The sequence below is a fragment of the Netta rufina genome (genome assembly GCF_964035555.1).
Source record: "Netta rufina genome assembly, chromosome: 6".
Taxonomy (NCBI): domain Eukaryota; kingdom Metazoa; phylum Chordata; class Aves; order Anseriformes; family Anatidae; genus Netta; species Netta rufina.
In genome coordinates, this window is record NC_140129.1 from 16,101,248 (window position 1) to 16,123,001 (window position 21,754).

Genomic DNA, 21,754 nt, shown 5'->3' on the forward strand with positions numbered 1-21,754 from the left:
AAGAAGACTTTGTACAAAGTGATAGTTTGCATTTGTAAATTTTATCAGACTTTTTCAGATTTTCCATACTGCTTTTTTTTTTTATAGCTATCGCATTGAGTCTTTCTGTTAAATTTCTCCTTTGGAAAGATGAAGTTGTTTATTTTGTGAATAAAACAGTTGATATCTCAGTGAAATGGGTGTTTTTGTCACTTAGTTTCAAGTATTTGGCTTTTAACTTTTATAGTATAAAAATGTTGGGTTTTAATCTTGTTTAAATAAACATTAGAAATACTGAGGCTAGTGTGATGAACGTAAAAATCTAGGATTACAATATGAATGTTATACAAGGAGGATTTTTTAAGAATATTAGAAACATCAGCATGAACACTTCATGATCTCTAGGGTTATATATTCTTTCATCTTCATAAACACGGAAGCAAGTTTGGCCAAAATTTTCATGAAGAACTTCAATTGATTTATTTTTTTCTTGAGCAGTTAAAATTGGAAAACCAATATTGTTATTTTAAATGTCAAATTTGAAAGTGTGTCAACTTGTTCTGTGTTACTTTTCACAGTGTTTTTTAATACTGTAACATCCTGAGCGAGTTATACTTGTGATCTTACGGGGGGGGGTGGGGGGGAGGGTAAATTTCAAGTATGAATTTGATTTCAAGTTATATAGACTTCAACTCTAGCTCTACAAGGGAAGTGTTTAAGGAAAGTAATTCCCAGTGTATATATTTAAAAGAAAAAAAAGGAAACAAAAGGTGTTCTAAATCTTATTTTCACTTTGAACTGTGTGGCCTGAAGTGCAAAACTTTATTGGAAACAACGTTTGCCCCAAAAAATCAGTTGCAGCAGTTTATAACGAAATTGTTCTATCTGGAGTCACTTGAAGCAACTAACATTCATTGAGTAAAGAATCAAAATCATCCAATTAAGACTAGATTTCATCACTAGCTAAGGAAAATTCAGAAAGTCTTTTAGAGTGAAATAGAAAATTGTGTAGACATGGTTAATAGGAAAGTGGTAGTCGTATATTATACAATTGGTGCCATAAGACTGCATTTTTTCACTCAGCAAAATGAGCACAATTGCTGGGTGTATGAAAATCTGCACATTTCATGTGTAAATCATTTCATCATCTGTAACATCATAGAAATGCATTTGAGCTGTTTAATAACAGAAATCAAAACATTCCTAAGGAAATAGATTAGTTTGGAGTAAAGCTTGTCACAATGTTTTTTCTAAGAAAAATGACACTTTTATTTTATTCTGTATTTAACAGAATTTATTTCTGCCAGTTTTCGTGTAGTAAAACATTTCCAGTCGAACAGATTAGCACAGAAAATAAATTCATGCTACAGAGAAAAATCAAAGTTTCCATCATGCTGAATCACATAGCTATAAATGCTTTAGTGGCATCTCTTATTTAAACTGTAGTGCGTTTTTTGTGTTTTGTTTTTTTTTTCCTGTTATGCTTCTCATTTTCAAAATGACTTGTGCATTTTTCTAAATGTGTGCAAATTCCAAGGAAAGTTAATATGAGAGAATGCTTTTTGAAAACAAAAATTATGCTGATAATTGTTTCTCTGATAGTTGTTCAGTAGTGTTATTCAAAATTACCTGTATTTCATAATGTTTTAATAATTGTAGACTCCTAATTTATCTAGACTAATACTTCCCTTACTATATCATGGGTTTAATAGCATAACCTTTATGAAGCCATAGCTTTTTCAAATACTCTGTACAAGTTACAAAAGCTTGTTAATTACATCTGTAATAAATGGAAATGCATTAAAACAGTATTTGTGAAAATATAAAACCTCATTTACTTAAAATATACTCATTTGATCTTTGGGATGCTGATCAGGAGATGGCAGCTTAAACAACATTTCCTTTTTTTTTTTTTTCTGGTTTGTTTCATATAGCTAATAAAGATACTGTGCTCTCTAAGGGAGGAAAAAAAGGGAGAGAGTGACATTAGGGCTTGAGCTGGGGTCTCTGCTGCATACACAATTTATTGTGTTTTTGTTTTAATTCCCCGAAATATTAATAGATGCATAATAGAATGAGCTATTGACAATAGCTGTTGTTTTTACCATTGCTTCTATCAGCAGCTTAAAGTTACCTAAAAGCAGCAACAGAGCAGTGTTTCCGACACATGCCTGGTGACAGATAGGTGCTCAGAAGAATGGCTGGGCTGAGGCAAGGCCGCACGTGTCCCCAGCCCCACCGTGGTCTTGACGCGGGTCAGTATACAGAAGGCATTCCCACCTTGTAGCGGGCTACTGTTTCCTGAGCCAGAGGCTCTATGTCCATCTCTGAATAAAACCTCATCTATGAAGTGTCTTAACTTAATGCTTTTGCAGGGAGGACTCATCCCTGTGACAGCAGCATCCTGTGACAGACTTAGTGTTTTACCTGTACAGTACAGGTAAAAGTAGGTCTCATTGCTTCTGTTTGATCACTTTTATTTGGTTCCTTCTGATTTGTTTTGTGAATAAGTGTGTAATGGTTTCCTGCTTGCCATCTCACTTGTGATTTTTAAGACCTAAAGCTGTTTATTCTCTGCCATTTCTTTTCCAGAAGTTAAAATTAATCTGATTAATCTCTCATGTGGGACTGCTCCATAGGCCTGATCATTCTTCCTACCTTTTTAAAAATTATTATTATTAATAATATTCTACTACATTCTTTACAAAGGTAAAGAACTCAAAATGCTCTGTGGTATTCAAAATGAGGTGGTCCAGGAGATGCATAGTGATGTAAAAGTTGCCATTGGGTTTGCTTGTTTTTAGTCTCTCATTTCAACTGTTGTAAAGCTGAATGATCCACAGTGATCCTGGGATTTCTTTCTTTAGCTAACTAGGCCATTCACAGTGATGAAGTGACTCATGTCTCTAGTCTGTATTAGAGTGCAACGTTGTATTTCAACAGCAATTTTGGCCAAAAGACTTCAAGAAGTATAGATTGTGTTGTATTAACTGTTATGCTCAACTGTTCTATTCCAAGTTACTTAAAAGTGGGATTGAATTAGTTTAGCTGTGGCTTTGTGCAGGTGGATCTGGTTATGACTTTGTATAGAGACTGCGGCTATCAGCAGTCACCTAATTCAGGTACATCTGGGTTGTGTTCTGATAACTGCCTGACTGCCTCACAGGTAACCTGAATGCTGAGGTACTTCAGTCTTACCGAGCCGCAAGGTTCAGTCTCAAGTGCTCTTCACCCAAAGAAGAGTGAAAATGCCAGACTGTTTAGATAGTCTTGTTACACAAATCACCAAAATGCGATCTAATAGTATAAGAGCAGTTAGATAAATTTTTGTGACAAAAATATCTGCTGTTTGTTAAAAATATTTTTAGAGGAGTCATTAACGTGTCATGGTTCCTAAAGTGGTTTTAGTTGATATTTAAAGCAGTATTGCCATCTTAAATTGTAGTTAGTTCATCTCCAAAGTACTGCATGAGAATGTGAACTTGACTACAAAGATGTTTTTCTTTTTGTTTTGCTCCTATTAACTGAAGTTCACAAACAGATCACATACATACTGAATGTTACATTCAGTTTTGAAAATTACTCACAATGCTAATTAGATAAAGTGCATTCTTTTAACCTAAGAGTGTGATGTTTATTTAATTTACTTAAGGCTGCAATAACATAACTTTTCTTAATGTTTTAATGCAGGAAATAATCTAAAATAGCTTAGCACATGTCAGCCACCTAATAAATAAGGAAGGTAGGGTGGACTATTTTGTTAAGCTCTGGGCGCAATTTAAGAGCCTCCCTATCATTATATTTTTACAGTGTTATGAAAATGAAGAAAGATGCTATTTCATCTTCATTGACTATTCTTAAACTACTTTGAATTATACTTCAATATTAAGGAAACGTGCCTAAGCAGAAGGCTAATTTTCCTGGAGAATTTAAAAAAGCAGGAATCCATTATGTCAACAGAGACAGTTGACTTCAGTTACTCTAATAACGTGCAGCGAACAGGGAGGCTTGTCCTTGAATATATTTTCAATTAGAGAAACTAGTATTACTTTTAAAAACTTTTTATTAGTCAAAATATTTTTCTAAGAAATGGAGTCAAAATGCAAAACAAGGGACCATTTTAATTAAAACCACATAACACATGTATTACAAGGTTAAAAGTGGCACAAGCAAAATATTGCTTTATACATTGGAAAAACAAGGTCACTTGGAGATGCTTTGGTTTTTATATTTAGTTTTCTCTTGCATATTTTCCTCAAGCAAGTCTATAATTTGGCTGTGACTGGAGTTAGAAATATTCTTTTCTACTCCTTATGACTATCATTAAGCACTTTCTTCTAACTTCTTTTAACAAAAAAAAAAAGGGGGGGGGGAGGAGAATGACAAATTAAAACCTTGCACTGTGTTGGCAAACCGGTTTGTTAAACTGTAAACAGACAAGTCCATTAAGAAAAAAAAAATAATAATAACCTGTCACATGTTGACTCTATTTTTAAACTCTGTCCTTTGTATGTTGTCTTTTTTTTCACTCTTCTATAAAATAAAGTGGGGACTGTAACTTTTTGTCATGAGGAAAATAAGCTGCACCATTTCTATGAAGTAGGGGCTGGGAGAGGAGGCTCCAGTTCCCTGGAGAAGTGGTGATCAATGGCAGTGTGCTGGTGGCAGAGTAAGGCCTGTGCTGTGCTCACTGGGGGTGCTGCTGCCATAGGGGTGTGGGTGCAATGCTGATGGGCCTTGGCATGTTGGTTCTTCAGTGGCCCCAAAGGAACAAGATGTAAGGTTGTCTTCTGGGTGGTTCTGGCCACTGGAGCAGCACCTCAGAGGCCATGTCTGTCAGCACACCCATAACCACCTCAGGGCAGACAGAGGCTATGCTGCCTCATGTTTCAGTTTCAGAAGACAGTGTGTGTTACCTTGGCAGGGGTGGACCTGTGTTCAACCCAAGAGAGGTCCTTAGGGAAGCGCAATGGCTGGCTGAAAAGGCCTATGGTCGGCCAAGTGGCATGGCTAACTTCTTGTGTAGCATAAAGTGAGACACGCTGTGCCAAGGACATGGACCTGTTAGAACTAGTCCAGAGGAGAGCCCCAAGGATGATCAGAGGCCTGGAGCACCCTCTCCTATGAAGACAGGCTGAGGGAGCCAGGGTTGTTCAGCTGGGAGAATGGAAGGCTCTGTGGAGATCATATTGCGGCCTTCCAGTACACAGTGGGGGCCTACAGGAAAGCTGGACAGGGACTCTTTGTCATGGAGTGTAGTGATAGGGCAGGGGGCAGTGGCTTTAAACTGAAAGAGGGTGGATTTAGACTAGATACTTGGAAGATACTCCTTACTGTGAAGATGGTAAGGCACTAGAACAGGTTGCCCAGAGAAGCTGTGGATGTCCCATTCTTGGAAGTGTTCAAGGCCAGGCTGGATGGGCCTTTGAGCAACGTGGTCTAGTGGGAGGTGGCCAGGGGAGTTGGAACTTTAAGGTCCCTTCCAACCCAAACCATTCTATGGTTCTACGTGTCCCTGCACCCTGCTCTCCTCTGCTAGCCTGTGTGAATGCTCATCAGTGTCAGGGGACTTGGATGGTGGACAGGAAGTTGCATTAATCCTGGGAAAGAAATAGCCAGCTGAAAGATTTCTTAACATTTTATGTCATTATGCAGGGGTGCAGGCAGCTTTTGTGGCTCCGTGGGAGGAAAGAATACTGAAGAGAGGACTACCTCAAAGGGGACACGTACTTGTAATGAGTATGCTTCCTTTGTTCAGGCGTTGAGGTTGGGTGTCTGGTCTGCAGGCTGCCACTCTTTGAGGTTCACAGGGCACCTTCTTCTGGTGCTGCACGCTCTATTGTGAGTCACCAGAGGTGAGACACAAAAGTGCTTAAGAAAAACTGGAGCCAAATGACTTACTTGATCAGTAATTGAAATGAGAGACTGAAAAGGTGCATTTAGAAAAGGAAAAAAAAAAAAATGCCCCTTTGCAGCTCTGTTCCTTCCTGTCCTCTCTTCCCCTCACAGGAAAAAAAAAATAAAATAAAATAAAAGTTATAATTCTTTGTAGAAGAAAGGTGGTGCATCAGCCTGTTTTGATCATTGTACCTGTTTGAAACAGCAATTCTTTGAGATGCCATCCAGAAGTGCCTCACAGCCCATCATTTCCTCCTCTCTTGCTGAGCCCATTTATATGATTATGGCTATGTAGAGAAAGTGGGAGGATCAGTCAGCTGCTATGCCCATTGCAGGGAAGGACCCAGCCGCAGTGTTCCTCAGGCTAAATTCATCCCTGGTTACACCAAGTCAGTTTGTTTCATTTTAGCAAAGTGATTCTTTCCTCTAATTTCATTTTTAGTGCTCTATTTACGGAGAGGAAAATAAAAAAATACTGGAAAAATGTGTTTTGGTTTTTAGTTTTGTATGTATGCATAAATACACACAGGTGCATACCAAGTCTTCTATTTTCATTCTCTTTTTATATAAGAGCTTAAGATGAGTTGTATGTGTCAATTAAGACAGTTCACTGCAATAAATTTCACCTATTTATAAAGAGCTTCATCGCCATACTATCTGAATAGATCCCAAATGGTATTTTTTTATCTATACTATATTAGTGCAAAATATTCATAATTTTTAATATTGCAAAGTCCACCTGGGGAAAACAAAGTGCATGTGGTACGTTAGCTATGGTTTTTCTGTGATGTATGATATAACATAATGCTGCTAAATTGGAAAGTTGTTTATTTTTATTGTACTTAATGACAGACATTTCAACAGGTGGGATTACAGATACCAGCAATGTTAGTGTATGTTTTAGTCACATTCTGACATTGTACGTATGTGTGTGTGTGTATATATGCAATTATACTTTCCTTTCCAGGAGTTATTTAAGTTTAAGCTTAACCAGAACAGCATGCTCAAGACAAGGCTGCTGGGGAGAGGCAATAGCTGACGGGTGGCGCATCCTGTGGTCTGCGTGGCTGGGACCGCAGATGTGGTAAGCAGCTCTGCCTGTTTTTAGTGCAGAGGGCAGAAACCTATGGCTCAAGGTCTGCCTTGCAGGCACGTACATAATCAAACACTTTCTTCATTTCACAGTATTTATAGGAAGGCTTTATTTCCATAATTACAGTTTTACTGTAGTTTATGAAGAAAATAGAGTGAAGACCAATCATTTTAACGATCCATATATCAGTTGAAGGAGACCTTTTCAAGGTTACTTGCATGGCAGCTGTCATCAGTCTGAAATTCTCATTTTGCATGACAAATTTAATTTGCACTTGAACCCTATCATTGGCTTTTACTCCATCTTCTTCCTTGTTCCTAATGACTCCAGTCTCTCCTTGTTCTTTTAAGGCCATTATAATCTTTTTCTATGAAAATAAATTAAAGGGGGAAGGAAGGATGTCTCCCATTGCTAGCAGGCCCCTTTTATTTATATTAACGCACTTTCTGCTCCACCCTGTTTTGAATTACTTCTGAAATATTTAGTTCATTATGGGCCAGTGTTTCAGAAGAAGATGCCACAAATCTCTCAGACTATTATTATGGGATCATCCACAACATTAAGAGAAAAAAAGCTGCAATCTGTTTTAAATGTGTTTTCATTTTCATTGAGTGTCTCTCCTGTTAAGAAATAGGGTAAGAAGTGCTCATTTTCTCTTCTGTATAATATTCATTATTGTAGATGTCCAGTACTAAGTGCATTTCTATTCATCTGTTCTGTAAACACTTCTTCACAGCTCCCTTCCCTTCAGAGGGAAAGCCTCTACAGCCTATTATCAGTTTTATTTCTTCTCCTTTCTTTCACTCTGGCCTTTGTGATTCTGCTGCATTCTCTAGGGTCATCAAATGTGGCATTCCAGTTGACAGGACCATACCACTAATTTTCAAAATGACATTGTATTTTCAGTCTTGTTTTTTTGTTTTTTTTTTTTTTTTTCCCTTGTACTTCGTGGCAGTCTGTGTATTTGCTTGCTGCCAGTCACTGCATGTTGGCCAGGGACGTTCACTGAGCTGTCCACAGTGAAACTCTGGTATTTCTTCCACAGTTGCTACCCAAAAATGTGTATGACTAATTCACCAGATTGCTTCTAATGTTCATTACTATGTTGTTGTCAACAAAGACTTTCAGCTGTCAATGTGGTCTCCTTTCAACTAATTCAGGCTCTTTCGTTTCCTATCACTTTCTCTTGTCAGTAATCTGAATGGTTGCACGTGGTGTGAGGAAACACATTCATAATTGCAAGTGGTATGGAGCCTCTTCAAAATACAGCCTGATTTCATGTGGAGAGGGGGACATGTCCACCAGTAAGAAACAGTTTTCTCTTATAGGAGGAGGCAGAACAATGATTATGCTTTGAAATGCTTTGCCTTTGCAAAGTTCTAAAGAGATTGGGGTGGGGGGTTATTTTGTTAAGGACCTATATTATTCAATGGGAAGGGAGAACATGGTGGTAGGTTCACACACAGACACCCCTCACTTCCATAACCACCAGCCCACGCAACAAGAGCTGCCAGTGGGCAGCTACAAAGAGCTCTTGATAAAATTGCTTTTTACTTGCTCATTTAGTATTCCTCATTCTACTGCAGAGGCAGACTAAAGGCAGGCTATCATGGCGAGCCACTCTCCACACTGAGTCTGCTGACTAGATTTAAGGTTTCAAAAGGAATGAGTGAGGGTTGTGCAGTTTTATGGCATGATAGCTGACAGTTGAGACAGCCGTGTCATACATCATTTCATTTCCTGAGACAAAACAGTCTGTCTGTGCCATGCAGTTGCTAGATTGCCGTGTATTTCCAAAACAGTCTATTTCCTGTGACTGTTGGGAAAAGAAATATGGAAAGTTGTCCCTAATGATCTAAAATTGTGTGAGAGGGACTTTGTGTAGGTGTAGCTCAAAGTAGAGCATCACGTTGTCTTCCTCTCAGTCTGAGCTGAATATTCATTCATTCTTCTCTGCATTTGTTTCAAATACAGATTTCTTGTTACTAGGAAATGGGACTACGCAGTATTTTCCTTCTTTCCTAGTTGTCTGTGCTGTACAAATGTCAGAAACCCTACTCATAATATATTTGGACTGTTTGTGCAAGGAAGGTTGTTTTTCATTTCTGCTGAGCACTGCTGCAGCTGCAATTGCTGGTATCCTGATCAACTTAGTCATTCATTTCACCTTTGCAATGAAGGGGAGAGGGGAAGCATGAGTGCATGTGAATCATCTGATAAAATAGCCTGTAAGTTAATAGCTCATTTCCCTGAAGTCATACACATTCCATTCAATTTATTTCTTAACATAATGACCAACTTTGATAAAACCTCCTTATTATGTAAACTGTATTCATAGTTTTGTAGTTTTACCTATGTGGAAAGCAGAATATTAGTTCGTGTCCCCTCAGAGTTTCCATGGAGTGGGCATGGCAGGAGCTCAGGGAGAATTTATTCCCCCCTTTCTAGCATAAGCAGTAAATCTGTTACCAAAATCTCTGAATCGTGTAATAGGTCTTGAAAAGCCACCAGAGATCCCCGTGCCCCATTATTATCCCTGGGAATACTGCTGTGTTTCCTTATAGCCTGACAGTGGCTCACACAGCACCCAGGAGAGAGATTTACTCTACAGTCCACAGAGGCCTCATGAGATAGAAACACCACGATGTATTTTTTTACTAGCTGTGAAGTGAAACAGTATCTGGCACATGGCATATAAAAGTGCCTCAGGCCCCTGTGCCCTGCAGCAAGCCTTGACCACAGGGAGGGCTGGGACAGAGATGGAAAGGATGTCACAGAGTCCTCCCTGCTCCAGCCATGGCACTGCTATTCGAGGAGCTTGGAGCGCAGAAGTCCACCAGAACAAAATGAGGTATGACTTTTTTTGCAGCTGTAATCCAAGCACTTCCCTTCTGAGAGCTGAGAGTGCCCTTTCTGTGTTTTCTTCTGACTGTGCTGAAGCTGTGCTTTTTTGGGGGCGCATTAAGCCTCCCTCTTAAAGAGAAGGAAGATCTCGTGGTAGTGCAGATTGTACCATAAACATGAGGTTTGATGTGCTCCTCTGTGGTTACAGCTGATGTAGTTTGGTTTGGTGGCTGCTATTTTGGTGACTGTTCTTTTTTTGAACTGTGTAATCATACAGAGGCAGCTTTTGATCTGTTAAGCATATAATTAAGCAGTATCTATTGCTGCCTTTTTATACAGAATGAGTGAGTAAGTGAATGAAAGAAAATGTGCTGGGAAAAAATAAAACTATCAACTTTTTTTTTTTTTTCAGCTGGGTTAGAAACCCTGGGAAAATCAGATGTAAAATTGGAGTGTTGCTCCGATTTCTAGACAGAATTAATCTCCTCTTAACATCATAATGCACAGGACCCATACAGACATCCTAAGGAAAGACTTATTATTTAAAAATTATTGTGGGACTTAGTGGCAAATAAGGTATAAGGGTATAAGGTATAAGGGTATAATTTTGTATATCTGTGGGGCTGTGCATTTAATAGGTAATTACTTAATTATACATTGCATTTTTTTCTTTTTTTTTTTTTTTTTCTTTTAAATATACAATGTAATTACAAGGCTGTGTATTAAAATTAATCCTTAAAATACTGAATTCATTCAAGTTTCCCAAACTTATTTTCTGTATTATCTGCCAAGTAAAATTCAGTAATTGCAGTATTAGTCGTTAACCAATAGCATAACCCAGACTCAATGCTTCATTAAATCCCTGTGTATTTCAAAAATTTTGTCCACATAATATATCCGTTCCTTCTACTAGTTAAGCACAAATAACTTTCTGGGACTCAAATACATATGTGCAGGACAAAAAAAAAAAAAAAAAAAAAAATCTATGAAAATGGTAAATCCAAATAAACAAAGTCTTGTTCTTGGTCACCCTAATTTCTCATCCCATGCCATTCTTATGGCACAAGCATTCCCTTGCAGGTGTCCAAGTACTGTGCCCTGCAGACTGAACCATATGAATCATGCAGAGGCTCTATGAGACATCCACCCCACTGATATAATTTGTCACATCTTTGCTGAAATTAGAGGAGCACAGCTGCAGCTTGTCCTTTAAATATTCTTAGGCCTGGTATGCATTCAGATTTTGTGTGGAGGAAGCTATTTAAGTTAAATTCAGGTTTTGTCCTGTATTTTAAAAAAGGTTTAGTATGGAAACAGAGGAGTTTCTACATGAGAAAGAAGTCTCAATATGCAACCCTTTGTTGGTGTGGGGGGAAACAACCAACAAACCAGCAGTCAAATACTCACAATTTTTCAGACAGAAGAGTATGTCTAAAAGAGTATGTCATCAGAGACAGTGTCAGTATGTCATAAAAGACACAGCTGGTGCAAACTTCCAGAGTTTGCTGGCAAAAACTTCCAGTGTGGACCTTTTATGGCATGCTATACCAGTTTAGTTTAGTATCACCTGTGCTGCCAAGGGTGCACTGCTAGGCTTGTTGAAGATACCGACAGAGCTATAGTCAAACCCTATTATTCATGTTGAAGTCACTAGAGAAGTTTTCTCCAGAGATTAATTAGAAGGCCTGTTATTTACTTTGTGATTCTGGATGGTGCACTGAGATTTCATATTGAGTAGTACTAATTCAAGTATTTGCAATCAGGGTTTGTAATGCATTTTCATATCACTTTCTTTTATTCTCATCTTTCAGAGAAGGTCCTGAGGCTGTTGTAAAGAAAGGAGCCTGTCACTCACCATCACTCTTATTGTTTTATGCCAGATTATCTCTTCCAATGAAAGCTTTAGCTATGTAAAGAATAAAAGATTACTCTTATTCTTTGTACTTTTTCAGTCCACAGCACAAGATGGAAGATGCCTAGTTTCTAAACTACTAGCATTTACACTGTATTTTGTATCTTGTACTTTTTCTTCAGGGTACAAGAGGCAAAGTGGCAAAGCTATGCTATATATGCTTGGCTTATTGCCTGTCCTTGAACTGGCAGATCTCCTAGAGAGGAGACTGCCCTTTAGCTGAAGAATGATCTTTTTCAATTCAGATTTTCTTGGAATCATAGTTCATTGCACTATTTTTATACTAATAAAAAACTTCCAATACATGAGCATGCATGATATATCCTTTTTTTTTTTTTTTTTAAATTATTATTATTATTTACTGACACAGAAGAAAAAACATACTAACTCAAGTTTCTTTTGCTGTCTTTCTCACAGTTTCTGATCTCTTACTTGTATGCTGTGCAGGTAGTATTATTTTTAAAAACAGATGGGAACTCAGGAGGTGACTCTGATCTTTCACCTGTACTTTAAAAGAGAAACTGCATAGCTCTTATCTGTAAATCCCTGGTGATTTTTAATGGAGGCTGCTTTAGGAACACTGAGGGAAAGAAATATTCTAATTGGTTTTGTTTTTCAGCTGAAGAACAGTTTGTCTCCATGTTAAATGAAGTAGTGAAAACAAATAATATGCCATCTGGCTAGCCTACCTGGATACTTTACCAGGAGATTTTCAGATGTTCCCTCTGCTGGTTTTCAACTCCTTAAGTCCTATGTCACTAGTGTACTTTCTTTACCCAATTGTTCTTCCCTGTCTAGGAGTTTTCTTATTCCCTGAACTGAAATAGAATTTAAAGCATCTGAAACTCTTTTGCAAATATTTTTCCTGTGTATTACTGGAATTATTCTCTAAATTATGAACTCTCTAGGTTTCCAGGATTCACAGAAAATCATTTATTCAGAGGAATAAGTTTCCATGTTATCTGTGAAGCTGATATTCTCTGGGGACAGGATAACATTGAATAGTCTTAATATGTATCACTGAGCCCTTATTCTTAGAACAGATTGTGACTGAAAGAAAGGGTTTAGTTGTTTTCAAGTGCTTGGTAAGATGTCATATGTTTTTGTTTAGATCACTTTTTTTCTACTTCAGTTTCTCAAAGGAAGAATGTACTGCAAAAAGATAAAAACATTTCACAGAGCTGGGAAAGTAATGAAGTACAGATGCAACTTTCAGTAAAGCAAAATATTTATTGCTGATTTGTAACTTTTATACTGTTTTGACGTAGTACAAAACATGAATGTTTGTTCACAAGTGATTTTGAAAAGAATTGTGAATATGTAAATGAAGCCAGAAAGTTCTGTGAAGAAGCATTTACAACTGTCCTGAGATGTGTTATTTATTATTGATATTGAATGTGTGCAGACAACCCTAAAAATAGCTCATTTTTCTAAGCAGTATGTAGACAGATAATAAACAATTCCTTATGCCAAACACCTTACAGTCTAAATTCATGTAATTTTACTCAATATGCAACAAGAAAATAGAAATAGTATCATGGGAACTAACTGACCTGTGACACTGTATGAACAGCATAGTTATGTATGATTGAATAATTTGCAGGTAATTCATGGACTAACGTATAATCATATAAGCAATTTATCACATAATTTTGAATAATGCAGATAATTTGAAAGCACCCTCCCAAAGCTAAATTCATCAGATACTGAAGTCCCTAGAGCTAGCAGACACAAGTTGAAAAAAGGGGTATCTTTGAGAAGCTAAGTGTACAATTGGGAGCTTTAAACATACTTTTAAGACACCAGGAATTTGGAATTCTGTGAGGAAAATAAAGAAGACAGAGCAGTAAAGAGTTAATAGCAAGTTGCAGAAAGAATCAAGTAACAAGGACTGCATCAAATATGGATGTGTATCAATATGGTAGAAAAGAATAACAAACTAAATCATTGCCCTACTTAAAAAACAAAGATAGATTGGTGAGGAAGTAGCAAGGTGGCTAAGTAGTTGCTTTGTCTGTTTTACAGGAGAAGCAGATGGAGATCTGACTAAATCTGGGATTGTATCCCCAGAGGCAGTAACAGGGAAGCTACAGAATAACCATATAAGATATCTAGTTATAAAATGTCAGCTTCACTTAGAGGAACCTACCTCAAGACGTATGTACAGCTGTGCTTTTTAAATCGAGTAAGGAAATCAAGGAAGTTCCAAAAGTCTTAAAAAAATAAAAATAAAAAATGCTTGATCCAGAACCAACTAAAACAAAAACAAAAACTTAAATGAAAAACAAATAATCAGGAGACAAACAAGGAACTGCATGCCAGTAGGGAAAAATCTTAGTCTTTTGAAGCAACATTGTGAGAAAAAACACCAGAAGACCTCAGTGTGATTAGCGACAGAGGCATGGATTCAGGCACAGCAGTTCATGTTTGCCATCAGAGGGGCTTTCTTCACCATACTTTTCCAAGTAGGGAAGATGGTGGTCATACTTTTCACTGTGTTTTCATAAAACTCCAATAAACGTTAATTTTGGAGATCACAGGAATGAGGTGGAAATCATCAGGAAAAAAAAAATATATATATATATATTTAAATTAAAGATGGGTCTAAATAAGAAGCTTTACAATATCATTACAAATATTTTCTGGTTTTGACAAATTCTAGAGTATTGTGGTAGATGTTTTAAAATAATGACTAAAGACATATGATAACCATAAAAATTAACATAGTTGTTGCATTCCAACAAATAAAAAATTTGGATGAAAGGCTCAAAGACAAGTAATTAACATTCACACTGTTAAAAAGTGTAAAACTAAAATAATTAAGGGAAGACAGTGCTTATTTCAAATTTGCATCGTGTTGTTTCCTCGGGAAGTATGCATACACACCAATAAATGGCATGTATGTTGCTTAACATAGGCACGTGTACCATCCACCATCTTGAAGAACTTGGTGAAGAAATAAGTTTTAAAAATAACAATCCAGTATCTTGATTTTGAATATGCTGTTGAGACCATTAATATGGCAAACACATGCAAAACCAAACAATAAGCAGGGCTAATGTGTTGCAGCACAACAATCTGAAAGTGAAGAGCAAACTCGCAGTTAAGTTTTTCTTCACCTCTATGTGGCAACAAGGCTAGTGCTCTCTTGGAACTGGAGAGTGCAAAGCAAACACTGAAGGCTGCTCATCATCAGTTACAGTCAAGAGAAAATGAATTTGGAGAGCTTAGGCCAATTAGCCTGGAAAAGATGATGTTGAGGTAAACACTTAGAAACTTTTCTCATTATATATGTATGAAAAGTTAGTACTTGACAGAGAAGAAATACCAAACTGACTCTACCTGTGTTCTTTGTTTCTACAGTTAGTCTCCCTGTTTCTGAAATCTCTGTTACTCAAACAATTCCCACAAAGGCCAACGTTGATTAGGTTATTGGAAAGGGCACTTGAAAAGGAGAATCGGAAACACTTGGGTGTATTTCTGAAGAGTGAGACTTATAGAATGTGCCTTGGAAAAATTTCTTCTTCCTTTCATTGGCCTTATGAAAGACCAAAGAGGCAAATCCCCATCTGGAGAATTAGGACACTAATTTCATATTTTGCCAAGACCACCAATAACATAAAGCCTACGTTCATACTTAAAATGTCCTGTGGTACTCAAATGCAACTTATTTGCAAAATGGATGAGAATAAAAACTTATTTAATCTTAATTCTCACAAAAAAAAGTACAATGGTCAAATAAAGGAAAGTTTGCTCATAATAATTAGCATGTCTTTAATATATGCAAAATGGCTTAGGGTAGAGAGCTCAGCAGCTGTCTTTTTATTTTTGTTTTTGTTTGTTTGTTTGTTTTCTGGAGAAAAGAGAAAACGTTACTTGGATTTCTTACACTATAGTTTTTGCAGGGTATATCATGCCTGTAAGGGTTGCTCTAAATTTGCCAGTGGTGACCTCTCCCCGTAATCTGCTACAGATTGGTGTTGGCCTTTAATATTACTGTTTGGTTTGGCAGGAAATATTTTCCAGCTCTTGGGATTTCCCTAACCAATTTTGTGTTGAAGGTATCCCTAAGAGGTTTGTTTGCATGCACCATTCTGCATAGATCCAGTCCCTTAAGTGACACACTCATGTTGTATCAAACCTATTCTGAATGATAAATGATTTTTAAAAAAACAGCAGATTACAGTTTGTTTTGGTAGGACAAAAATTTTATGTTCTGAATAAATTGAAATGATAAAATGTAATTCTAATTCCATTCACACATGTCCTCTTCCTCCTCTGCACATTCTCATGCTACTCAGAATAGGAGCCCACCCTCTTTTCCCCCCTGGCGTCCTTCTGTAGTTGGATCATGCAGCTCTTCAGTGGGAATGGAGCAAACACCTGCCTCCTCCTTCTTGGGGGGCTCCTCTGGGTTCAGGCCAGGTACCTCCTCACCAGCTCTCCTGTGTTAAAGAGTCTTTTTGCTGCTCATAACACTTTTACAACTGGTTGGTGTTCTTCAACTCCTAAGAAATACTAATTGTGCAACAGTTCTGTCATTTCATAACTTCTAGCATGATTTCAGCATTTGACAAAGATGACACTTCGATACTACAGATCACATAGAGTTTAAAACTTCCCATCCTTACCTCTTTGCCATCTTCTAAAGTAGAGCATTTGATAGGGAGCTGGAGTATACTCCAAACAAATGGAGAAAGGCTTAAACGAAATGCTTTATAAAGGGCCTTACTATCATGGGTTAAATGATGCTGTTTCTGAAGAGACCAGTTCATTCAAAGAGATCCAAGATATACTTTCACATAAACTGTTCAAAGCTATATACAATTATCTATCTGCCATTACATCTCTCTGTAGGTGGTTGATGGCTAGCTTTCTCTGAAATGTCATTTAAAAAAAAAAAAAAATAAAAACCACAGGGCTACTAAATGGAAGTACGTTTGTTCTGAAGAATGTTACAGAATTCACACAGGTTCTTAAACATTTTCGTCTTAAGAGGGAATATGATGCATGGCCATTGTAGACCACCTTCCAATTTGAGATTGAATAACATCTCTATGGCAACCACAACAGCTGCTTATATAGAAAAATAATGTTTCATGAACATAATATTCCTAGTTCTTTACAATAGGATTTAACAGTTGGATATGAAGGGAAATTTTCTGATTTTTACTGTTTGATAGATATTTGGAGCTTTCTGAAAACATTTTGGAGACTCTTGCTCTAGATTACAGCAAATTTGTTTTGAAAAGGGCAAAAAGACAGATAAAAGATAAACAAATATTAAAATGTTGGATATTGCTAGTGCATGATCATAAGTAGATGTTCCTTTCGTGGATCATCTGTGATGGATAATCAGTTTAGCATTCAATTTATCTCAAATCCTGCCAGCCTGGATCTTTTTGTTTGTGAGCTGAGCTACTGAAGGGGTTGCATACACCGGCAGTTCCTCTCTAAGCAGTCCAGAATTTCTGGAGTATTAAAAAAAATAAAAATGTATGTATCCTGGTCTCAGCTTCTGTTCCTCTCTGTAGGAGATACCAGTAAACGTTCAAAAACACCTAGTGATGCTTAGTGTTCAGAACTCTTCTAAGCCAGAAGTTTGTGGTAGGTAACGGAGCAGAAGAATGGGTATTTACCTTAAATTTCACATTTTAACAGGACGATTAATTCAAACTCTGAACATTTCCTGAATTATGAAGTAATTTATTGAATATGGGACCGTAAACAAGGTATGATGCAATTCTTAACAGTATCGAGTGGCACTGCTGTTCTCCAAAAGCTGAAATTAAGATACAGCAAGCAAGTTTTCTCTAATCAATGTTAAATGTTTTTGTTTTCCTTTCTGAAGAGAAACAAACAGATTAAGTATTGAGGATTTCCCTCGCCATTTGGATCACGTTCTCCTGAAGGGATATATAAAAGGCACTATTATAGAAGTACTTATGCTGACGTCTGTGTTTATTTTCATGTGTCTGTCATTTGTTGTGATTTGTGTTAGATACTTGTAAAAGGGGTGCTTTCTAAGGTAATTTAAGACACGGCTTTGCACGGTTTATGAACCACAAGTTACTGCTCACGCTAGCCGCTTTGCACAGCCCACAGGTGGGCTTTCGGCTCCTAAGATCTGTCAGAATGTAGGAAGCAAACACGGGCAGGAGCCGGGGGGCGGCAGGAGGAGCGGGCGGCACGGTGTTTCCGCGGGTTTTATGGACAGCTGGTGCTGCCGGGGCACAGCCGTGGGCCCTTCCGACAGGAGAAGCCCCGACTAGGGGCGCTTCGCCCCTCAGCGGAGCCGCGGGGCCGGGTCTCCTCCCTCAGCGCCGCCGCGGGCCGGGGCCAGCCCTTCCCCTCACCGCACCTGAGCCCACTGAGGCGGGGCGGCGGGGCCGGGCCGGACGCATGCGCCGGGGCGGCGGCAGCGGGCGAGCCGCCGGGGTCCGGCGGAGTTGGGACGAGCTCGGCTCAGCCCGGGCGGAGCGGGGCCGCCCCGCCGCATTCCTCTCGCCGGCGACGGAGGTAAGGGCCGGGCGCGGCGGGGCAGGGACCTTGCTCAATGTCACCGCTGGGGTTGGGGCTGGGGCGGGCAGAGCCGCAGGTGAGGGGCGGTGGCTGCGGCTCCCCGCAGCCCCAAATCCGCCGCTAGCAAATGCCGGGCGCGCCGCTAAACGGTTCGGGGTGTGAGCGGGGGGGAGTATTTTCGCCTTTGGGACCGGGGCGTTTCTTTAGCGAAGGCGGAATCAACCCGCAGCCGGGAGTCACCCTGGATGAGCTCGCTGCCCGTGGTCAGTTTCCAGGTGTCTTCGCCGCAAGCCCCTGCGGGGTGGCGGCGTGCTTGCAGCGCAGCGCGAAGCCCGGGGTCCTGCGCGCTCCGTCCCGCGGCACGGACGGGAGGGGGGCGCGGGGCTGTGCCCGGAGTCGGGTCGCTGTGAACGCTCCTGTGCGCCTGCTGCTGCGTGCTGGCCCCGAAAGAAACGAGGGAACTCTGCTGGCGGGGTTTAAGGGTAGGTCTTTGCAGCTGAGCTAGAGAAGGAAAGTGTAAATAGGAAAGTTTGGATGCTGGGAAAGTCTGGTGTTTCTAAAGCTGGGAGCACTCATAACTTTAAATCTTCAAAGCAAAAGTTTAGCTGCAGCAAACCACTGAATGTACAGGGAGAAGATAGCAAATAGTTTTGTTTCCATCCTCTTTGCTGCTATGTCAGAGATGTCTTTCACAGAGTATAAAAACGAGGTGCAAAACAAGCTCTCTGTTACTGTCAGGAACCCGCACGTTTTCATCCCCGAATGAAACGTAGCTGGACGCGGTGCAGCATCCTCGCAGCAGGCAGGTGGGACGTGTCGCTGGGCTGCTGCTTAAGGCCCACGCTGGGTGCTGTGGCCAGAGCCCGTAGGGAGCGCGGGCAGCTGAGGACAGGCAGGGCGTGCTCGTCGCTGCTCTCAGGGCAGCAGCCCTGCTGGCCTTCCCTTCCCAAACGGGGGCAGCTGAGGAGGAGAACGAGCTGCCTCTCTGTGCAGTTCGGAGCTAGCGCTAGGCGGCCGTGAATGGGTTATGCAGCTTCTCCTTTCCCAAGTAAGTCATCTTGCTGCTCTTTCCAGCTCACCGGGTCAGTAGACTGCTTAGAGAAAGAAGCGAGGGGATGTGTTTTTTTCCTTTTCTGCTTTTTGCATGCTAGAGTGTCCTTCCATGAACACAGACTTGTTCCTAACCCTTCTGGTGTTCAGTTTCTTTGAATGGCTTTTCTGTATCTTACACCTTCTCCAGTGAGTGGGGTTTGGTGTGATTCTTTTCAGGCAGGCAGAAGTGAAATTGGGAATTGTGAAATTGGCAACGCTAACGTTTTCTTTCTGTTGCTTTGTTAAATAATCCATAAAGTGGTAAGGAATCAGAAAAGAAACAGTCTTCTTACATATCTTCATTAAGCTATCTAGGTCCTGTGCTTTTTTTTTTTTTCTTTCTCTCCCTGATGAATAATATAATGGATGCACAGTTAAACTTTAAAGTATTAGCAAAAACCAGACAGTGTCAAGAGACTTTGTCGTCCTGCCTACTTACGCCATGATGGGAGCTGTCCCTTGCCGCTCTGTTCTGTCTGTGCTGGGCTTTGCGCTGGTGGCAATGGCTGTGATCGCTCCAATGGGAGCCTCTCCTGAGCAACTGCTCTTAGCTGTTCCTATCATTTTCCTCTCTTGGATTTCTTCAGTGAAGTTTTAATTGAGAGGATGTCTTCCTACTTGACTACATTTGCTCAGGGATAAGATGGTATAAAAGCAGGAAAAAGCCTAGTGGAAGATAATCTTCTGGGGGAGCATAGGTTTCTTAGCTAATTAGCTTGGAAGTCCTTAGTTTTCGAACAGCAGTGAGGATTGCTGCCTAAAACATAACAGATGCTTAAGCATCACTGCAGTCTTTGCTCTTCAGGTTATCACAAGGGACTGTGGCTTGAGAATATTTGTTCAAAGAGGTTGAGAATCTATGAAATGAGACGTTAGTGTTATTTTAAAAATGAACATATGGAACAGCTGTGGTAGCCTCGAATTCTGAAACATCTGACAGGCTGTGCTGGGATGTAACAGAGACAAAAGTTAAGTGCAAGGTTGGCTCTAGTGTGCTGAAATACATTGCGAAACTTAAGTCACCTGTAGTTAATACAAAGAAGAGAAGACTTTGCAATCTGAACAGTTGCCTTCTGAAATACTGTTATCACTTTTGTTACATGGTTTAAACCTGATAACATTCCTTGAATATGAACTTGTAGCAGATAAATAGTTCTGTAACTTTTGTATTTGCTTTAGAAAGTCAGTACTTAACGTCTGTCATCCATCATGATACAAATGGGAATATCTTATCAGATGTGAGCCTATATTGCCTCTGATGCAATGAAGGCAGAGGCAGATGCTAAGTGCTACCATATTACAGCTACTGAAGGGGGAATTTGTACAGTGAGCTGAAAGAATTGCAGGAACTTCACTCTCCTGTGTGATCGCAACGTCCCACTAGCTGCTTGGTGGATTTTCACCAGAAGCTCTGCTTGCCTAGCTTTACAGAAGCAATTTGGGTATTAGTTGAAGGGCTGTTTTCTTTCTTTATTTTCTTTGCAAGTGTAAAATGCCCTGATTCTCCTCAGAGGTGAAATTTATCTTTGTACTGCAGCTCCAGAGACTATGCTTAATCTTCCTATGGGAAGTTTGTTTTTGTATTTACTTAACACATGAAAATGTTTTTAAATAAAAATCTTTGGAGAAAAAAAAAATCTAGAACACCTTGAAAAACTGTATTGTAAGTTTTTTTGTTTGTTTGTTTTTTTTTGTTTTTTTGTTTTTTTTTTTTAATGTAATGTACAGAGCAAACTAGGAAGTTAAGGCAAAATCACATCTCACAGTGCAGTCATTTGACTGCATTCCACATTGTTGGAGAAAGAACACCAGCTACTGTTTTGCAGCGCTAACACTGTTGCACGCAGTGGAAGTCAATGTTATTAAGTAAACAGTGCTTAATTCTTGGCATCAACAGTAAGTTTATGAACTATGGGATAACACAACACTTAGTGTTTTGTTTCAGTATAATGTGTTGTTTTTTTAATGACAGGACATTCGGAGGGGTTGTGCCCTTCCCTCTCCCAAACCACCACTCCCTCCCCCCCAAAAAAAGAAAAAACAAACACACGAAAAACAACCACTTTTTTAATGCCCTGCAACATGTCACATTTCTTGATGCTGACATATTGGCAAGAGTGATGAATCATGCCCATTAACTTCCACAACTTTATTGTTCCTTTTCTAGATACATTCTCATCAGATTGTCTGCAATAATTCTTTTCAATATCTCTGTCTAGTGAAATTTAGCCTCTTAACACGTATGTTGTACATTCTGCATGCAACTGTGATTTTTCTTGTGTATGAGTTAAAGCTGACGTTGCTTTGTATAAACATATTAATTGACATGTTAAAAATTCATTAGAGAACCTGAGCTGCCAAGGATTGTAAATATAGAAGACTTGTAAACTAATCTAACTATATCAGTGCAGTTC

At 39.3% G+C, this 21,754-nt stretch overlaps 1 protein-coding gene across 1 annotated transcript in view; it reads left to right on the plus strand.

The window, feature by feature from the left end:
- Positions 1-18,249, plus strand: part of CWC22 (CWC22 spliceosome associated protein homolog) — a gene marked incomplete at its 3' end in the record, with an annotated part of 41,863 nt that extends 23,614 nt beyond the window's left edge. Inside the window, exon 20 of the mRNA XM_084289422.1 lies at positions 17,852-18,249. Coding sequence (XP_084145548.1) covers positions 17,852-18,249 — 398 coding nt within the window. The remainder of the gene's footprint in view (positions 1-17,851) is intronic.
- Between the last annotated feature and the right edge of the window lie 3,505 nt (positions 18,250-21,754).